The sequence below is a fragment of the Galeopterus variegatus genome, unplaced genomic scaffold (genome assembly GCF_000696425.1).
Source record: "Galeopterus variegatus unplaced genomic scaffold, G_variegatus-3.0.2 Scaffold3016, whole genome shotgun sequence".
Classification (NCBI taxonomy): domain Eukaryota; kingdom Metazoa; phylum Chordata; class Mammalia; order Dermoptera; family Cynocephalidae; genus Galeopterus; species Galeopterus variegatus.
In genome coordinates this window covers 208,314-214,798 of record NW_007729127.1, presented here as the reverse complement: position 1 = coordinate 214,798, position 6,485 = coordinate 208,314, and the positions used below count along the sequence as shown (strand labels likewise).

The window sequence follows — 6,485 nt, the reverse complement described above, 5'->3', positions numbered from 1 at the left end:
GCCTTTGCTTGTTATTTCCTGGGTCTCCTGATACTGTCAAATGTGACCTTATGACTCAGAATCATCAGTCATAGAAGTTTAGACATGGAAGAGATCTTATTATCTAATTGCTGATCCAACACTACAGCTTACACATGGGGATACTGAGTTCCAAGGAAGAGAAAGCAAGTTGGTGACAAGAGGAAGATTTGAGCCCGATCCTCACTTGCGTCTGTGGCTGGAACTTCAAAGGTGGCACTAAGGATCCCCTTGATCTTGACCCATGTGCAAAGTTCTCTCCCTAATCCATCACATTAGAATAATAGGAGGACTTTGCAAAGAGCTTCATCAATGCTTATGCTCATTCTTTTTAATCTTTCACTCTTAACCTTGCAAATTTCAATTTCCCATAATTATCTGAGTCAGAGTGATGGAATATTCACTGGGAGTGCCCACCACTCTGAACTGGGTTTTTTTTTTTTTAAAAAAAGATAACCGGTAAGGGGATCTTAACCCTTGACTTGGTGTTGTCAGCACCACGCTCAGCCAGTGAGTGAACCGGCCATCCCTATATAGGATCCAAACCCGGGTCCTTGGTGTTATCAGCATCGCACTCTCCCGAGTGAGCCACGGGCCGGCCCTGAACTGGGTTTTAAGTATTGTTTTTAATAAATCTGCAGCCTCAAGTTTAGAGGAAACACAATATAGGTGGTAAGGGCAGACCTGTATTTTGCTCTTAAGGAGCTCACCGTCTGAGAGAACAAGGCAGAGATGTCCAAAGAAAGGCCAGGGCTGTCCATGCTCAGGTGCAAATGACTGGTATAGGTAATACAGAGGGAAGCGGGTAAGAGTTCAGTGGACTAAGGCAATAAAGGTAGGCTTCCTGGAGAAGGAGCTATTTACCTGGGCCATAAAGAATGGGTTGAGTTTGCCTAGTCTTTTCCAGGAATAAGTTTGGCATGGAGGTAAGAATTCTCAGAATAAAGGGAACATGACTCAGTCTCACTAGATAAGGACTTGGTGAAAGTGGGGAACAGTGGGGGAAAAACAGGTGGGGTTGGTCTGTTCAGGGTGGCTGTTCATTAATTCCTTAATTTAAAGTTAAACTTGTCCCCTTAGGTCCTAGAAACACTAGCCTGGTTAACTTGTCCTTGTCTGTGCCTGGGTCATGAGAACCAGACTGGAGCTGCTGTTTGGGTGGGGGATTGTAATAGATGGGAAGGATCTGTTCCACCCAGGTACCCTTTGTGTCTTTTCTCCACAGTGGGACCCTGACGACATGAGCCTTGAAGAGAACAAAGACAACATGGAGATGCTCAGATCCCAGGTGCACAAGGGCTCTTTGAGGCCAGTGGATTTGACCTCTGATGATTAACACTTTCTGGGCTTGATTAGCCCATCAACTCGGAGCCCAAGGTCAGGCATTTGTCAGTAACTGAGCAGGGATCAACCTGTAGTGACACCCGTGGCAAGAATTTAAGCTGCTGCAGAAGCTGCCCAGGAAAGGGAGGAACCAGGAGCTGTCATTGAGCTTGGCTGGTCTACATATCATGGCTTAGATGGAGCTGAGACTTTGGGTCCTGTGCACAGACCTGGATATGCCCAGAGTTCATTCTGAAGATTTGAAGTTCACAGATGGCTCTTGCTTTGTAAAGATAACCCTTCATCCAAAGATCATTGAACCCTCTTTTTCTTTTTTCCCCTTTTGCTCTGTTCCCTTGAGATCTAACCATAAACTGAAAACCTGCTAAGTGCTAGGACTGAGTTCTCCTAACAAACGGCTAATGTATTTGGATCTCAGCAGAGCCCATTCTGCAAGACCTGGCTAAGCCCAGGAGATAAAAGGGTAAGATAAAAGCTCCACGTGCTGGGGAGCCTGGGACACATACACAGGAACTGATGGGACCTGGCTCCTGCCCTCTACTCACCCACTTGGGTTATCTGCTGGAAGTTATAGATAGGACTGAACAGTCAACCTCATGCATGTGAGATCACTGGTATTGCAAGGACAAGCAAAGCAAATTGCTCTAGGTACCAGAACTTCCTCCAACCCGACAAGGAGTGTGCTAAGGCAAAGTTTGCAGGAGTGGGGGACTTAAAGCATGCAAAGGGTAAAAGGCACGGTGGGAAGTGTTAAATTCTAACAGCAATCTCATTTTAGGATTACTGTGATACTGTGATCATGAGTGAGGGGAAGGGTGAGGGAATGGGACTAAGGTGGGAGCAAACACTGGAGTGAATAAAGTTTGAGGGAATGAATTAAAGTCTCTCACTGTGGAGTACAGTGACAAATCTGAATCCCAGCATAGTCACAGAAGTCTGCCATGAAGAGAACTGGGAGAAATGCCAAGAAACAGCTCTGCTCCTGGCTGGCCCACAACAGCCTGTGTGACTCAGCTGCAGCTGCCCAGTTTATCCTCAGGGGGAGTGCAAGTCCCAGCAGCATAAGGAAGGGAAGCCAGTTGGTTCTTGTGGTCTCTGCATAGATCCTAATCTCCTGAGTGACCCCTGAACAGGAAGTGAACTTAAAGCTGTTTTATTTATCCCCTTTACCTGAACTGCTTTGGCCCCTGGTTCTCTTGAAAGGCAAAGTTTGCTGAAGTCAGCTTTGCTTTGTGATCTTAACCACTGAAGCTATACTTTGAGGGCAGAAGATTTGAATGGATGCCCAGGGTTGGGGGGAGAAAAGCATTCCAGAAGATGAAACAGTAGGCAGAACTGAAGGCAGGGGAGGGAGGAATGTAGTCAAGGAAGGAGAAATCTGATGTGGCCAGGATGGATGGCACAGTATGGACTGCAGGAGGTGGGAAGAGGCTGTAAAGAAATGAGACCATGGAGGCTAGGGAGTTGATGCTTCTGTGGCCAACAAGTAGCCGTGGAAGATACGAGTAGGAAAGGGACTGACTTGCTTCAGGTATGCCACATCTGACTGGTAAGTTTCTCATTGCTATGGCCACTCTTTAGGAAGCAGAGTCATGGTTACAGAGTGAACATGGGGAACACGTTTAATGTAAAGGGTACTGAGTGCTAACAGCAGGGCAGGAGGAAGTTCATGTGTAGGAAGGTGGAAGGCATGGGAATAGGACACCTCTGGAGTTTGCCTTTAGCACATCCCCCCTGGGGAGGGGGATGGTTAGATCATTCTCCCTGGGACACCAGAAATTGGTTGGATCTTGGTGGATGTGGCCATTCCCTCGAGAACATTAAATGATCTTCCTGACTGAGTAGCTACTTGAGGTCCAAGTATCTATCCAAGTATCTCTATCTCTATAGATCCCATCATCCCAGAGTCCTCCCTTCACAAACTAGTTCCTGTCAGTGTGATCCCAGCTAGTCTCAAAGCTGAGTCTTAAGTCTCTTCATCCACAGTGAACCATCAAACTGGGAATTTTGGAAGCAGAGTTTGGCTTCATTGTTCAATGAGAATCTGTCTATATGCAAAGCTCTGAAACTCTGGAGCCTTTGTGAAGAGGTGCCAACCAAAATGCCTTTCTCCAAGTAGGAGAGGGCCTCCGTTGCAGCTTCATCCCTACCTATTAGTCAAGCTGGGAGGGCAATAGATTTTACTTGCCCTGATGACCCCACTGAGCACTGCAAGTAGTTATCTACACTGGGGAGGGACTGGGGAACAAACTGTAATCATCATCTCCTGCCTACTCATTTGGAGATGGGAGATGGTGTAATACAGTCTTAGTTGTGCTGCCTATTGTCTGCGTACCTCAGAGCATGTTACCTGACCTTTGTGAACTCCTGAGATAGAATGAGAATAATACCTACCTAGAAAGCCTGTGGCGAAGACTAAGTAAATTAACCTATGTAAAATTGCATAACATAATGCTTGACTCAATGTAGACTTTGAAGAGGGATTAGTTTCCTTCCTCCCTATACTTCCTGGACACATGCACTATCAGTCAAAAAGTATCGAAGCAAAGCACAGTGGGCCGGCCCGTGGCTCACTCGGGAGAGTGTGGTGCTGATAACACCAAGGACCCGGGTTCGGATCCCATATAGGGATGGCCGGTTGGCTCACTGGTTGAGCGTGGTGATGACAACAAAGTCAAGGGTTAAGATCCCCTTACCGGTCATCTTAAGAGAAAAAAAAAAAAAAGTCTTTCTAGATCTTGAAGAAATAATCCCCTGGTGTCCCTCCAGAACTTCAGTATGATGAAGAGATTTACGGGCATCATCTGATGACACACATTTGTTACAATGGGTATGAGTAAGGAGAGGCACTGGGCCAAGGAGCATGGCCGGGCTCCAGTTCCTAGGTCTGGTTCAGTGTGATCCTTGTCATTTCCCTTTATGGGTCACAGTTTCCTCATCTGTAAAATGAAAGAGCAGATTTCTTTCCTTTTTTCTCTTTTATGAATATGCCAGTGAATTTGTTTCCCAAAAAAGACTGACATCTTTATAAACACTCAAGAAAGAGCCATTATAATAAAACAAATTTCATATATGCTTTGAAAATAGGTTTCACTGTAATATACATTTCTTTCTGTTTGGATTTTACCATTCATTTAAAACAAAATCTGTGTCAACCACTAAGGAAAAGGATAGAGGAGTCTTAGGAGTGTCTCCAGAATAACTTTGCAACACTTCCAAGATTCTCTGCGCTTCTTTTTCAGTCCCTTCTTGATCATTCTCCTCCACATTTTCCAACTGTGTAGGCATTGCCCTACTCTCTTCCATTTTACATTTTTTCCCCCTGACGTTCAGGTCGATGCTTTAGTAGAGGAGGCTCTGCTTTGAACGAACTCAAGATACACTGCAAATACTGAGGAAGATGTCTTGAAGTTAAACATGCCTGTCCCGTATTCCAAAGATCACCAGGTGAGAGGGGCGATCTTAGAGAGGAAGTTAAAGGAATGGCGCTAGATCCAATGGCTTGGAGAACATTTAACCTGCTTTTTCTTTACCTAATTCTGAAAGCCACACAAGGCACCGGGCATTCAGGACTGCTGCTTTTGAGCAGGACACTCCACTAAACAGCGTTAAACTTTTTCAAGAGCCTTCGTTGACCTGTCACTGGGAGAACTCGGCTTACCCTGCCAATTCCGTTGGAAATTTTCCATCAGCTGCCGGTATTGGCGGCAGGGAGCTCGGGTCTTCTCTTCCTCATCCTCGGGGTCTGCCGCTGTGATTGCGGTGGGATTTAGTGCCTCTCCGGGGTCAGGGGCCCTTGACCCCCTCTTCAACCTCCAAGGGTCTCATCCACGATCGTCCCGACGGGGCAGTAAGGGGTCTCCTCGAGCTGCAGACAGGGGGCACTGTCGGCACCGGTCAGAACTGAACCCCGACTCTCACTGCCTTCTTCCTGGGAGAAGCAGCCATCCGCAGACATCTCGGGGACCATTCAAACCACCGGCCGGGGACTTCCGGGAAAAAAGGAAGCGCGCGGCTCTGCGCGTGCGCGCTCCGCCACCGCCGCCTCCCGCCGCAGCGCGCGGGCTCCGACGTCGCGACAGCAGAGGGTCCTCCCGGGAGAGCCCCCCGCGGCGACCCCCGTAGTGTGGCTTTCACCCCACTGGGTTCTAAGGACGTAATTACAAGGTTATTTTACGGTTCCGAGCGTATTTGAGACGGTAACCATTCTCCTGGTTTTTGAATACATTAAAAGTTTGGTTTTGAAATCAAAATAGTGCAGGTACAAGGTTTAAAAAAAGAACCAGATGGGGCTGGCCCGGTGGCGCACTGCTACAGTGCACCGCTTGGGAAGCGCGGCGGCGCTCTCGCCAAGGGTTCGGATCCCACATACAGACCGGCCGCTCACTGGCTGAGCGAGGTGCGGGAGCAACACCGAGGGTTGCGATCCCGTGGCCGGTCCCGGTCCGGTACGGGCGCGACACTGAGGGTTGCGATCCGTTGCCGGTCACGACAAAAAGGAAAAAAAAAAAAAGAACCAGATGGTACCAAAAGGATTGTGAAGAAAAGCAACAGTGCCCAGCCCCTCCGCCCCAACAGTCCTGCTTCTCAGGCAACGGCTTGTTTTTGTTTTTTTCCCTGAGGCAATCAATTTTAACTGTTCAGCTTGTTCTAGTTTTCTCCGTCAGGTTTGGTTTCCAACGTGCTTTCCAGCTATAAGGTTCTAAAGTTATACTTCTTTCTCCCTTTGGCTAGATTATCTCCAGCTTCCAGTGAGCACAGGCTAATGAGGCACAGTAGCTAGCACAGGCCACCGACGTGCTAAGAACCGTGCTAAGAACTGTCTTCACATCCGTGGGTTGCGTGGAGTCCTCGGCCACGGCCTCCTTGGCCACCGCTTCCTGAGCTGGGGCTCTCCAACTGGCATCTGCCCTCAGGGCAGCCTAGGAGTTCCCCTCCTCTGCTCTGGACTTGACCTTTCCCGTCTTCATCCTTCTACTTCTCTGGTAGCTGTTTTAGCGCTTGGAATCACCACTGCGAGTCTGAAGGATTTTCTAAACCTACAACTGGAAAAAGGGCCACCACAGTCTCTCCCAAGGACAGCCTGGCCATGTATGACAAGGGCCATTTCATAAGCCTTACCT

The 6,485-nt window shown here is 48.0% G+C and overlaps 1 protein-coding gene across 2 annotated transcripts in view; it reads left to right on the top strand.

Annotated features, from left to right (window-relative positions):
• TMEM44 (transmembrane protein 44) overlaps nucleotides 1–1,358 on the top strand; it is a 38,471-nt gene extending 37,113 nt beyond the window's left edge. For both annotated transcript variants that reach the window (XM_008583728.1, XM_008583729.1), the window contains one exon: nucleotides 1,244–1,358. In XM_008583728.1, coding sequence (XP_008581950.1) covers nucleotides 1,244–1,354 — 111 coding nt within the window. In that variant the 3' untranslated portion in view covers nucleotides 1,355–1,358. The remainder of the gene's footprint in view (nucleotides 1–1,243) is intronic.
• The last annotated feature ends 5,127 nt before the right edge of the window (nucleotides 1,359–6,485 follow it).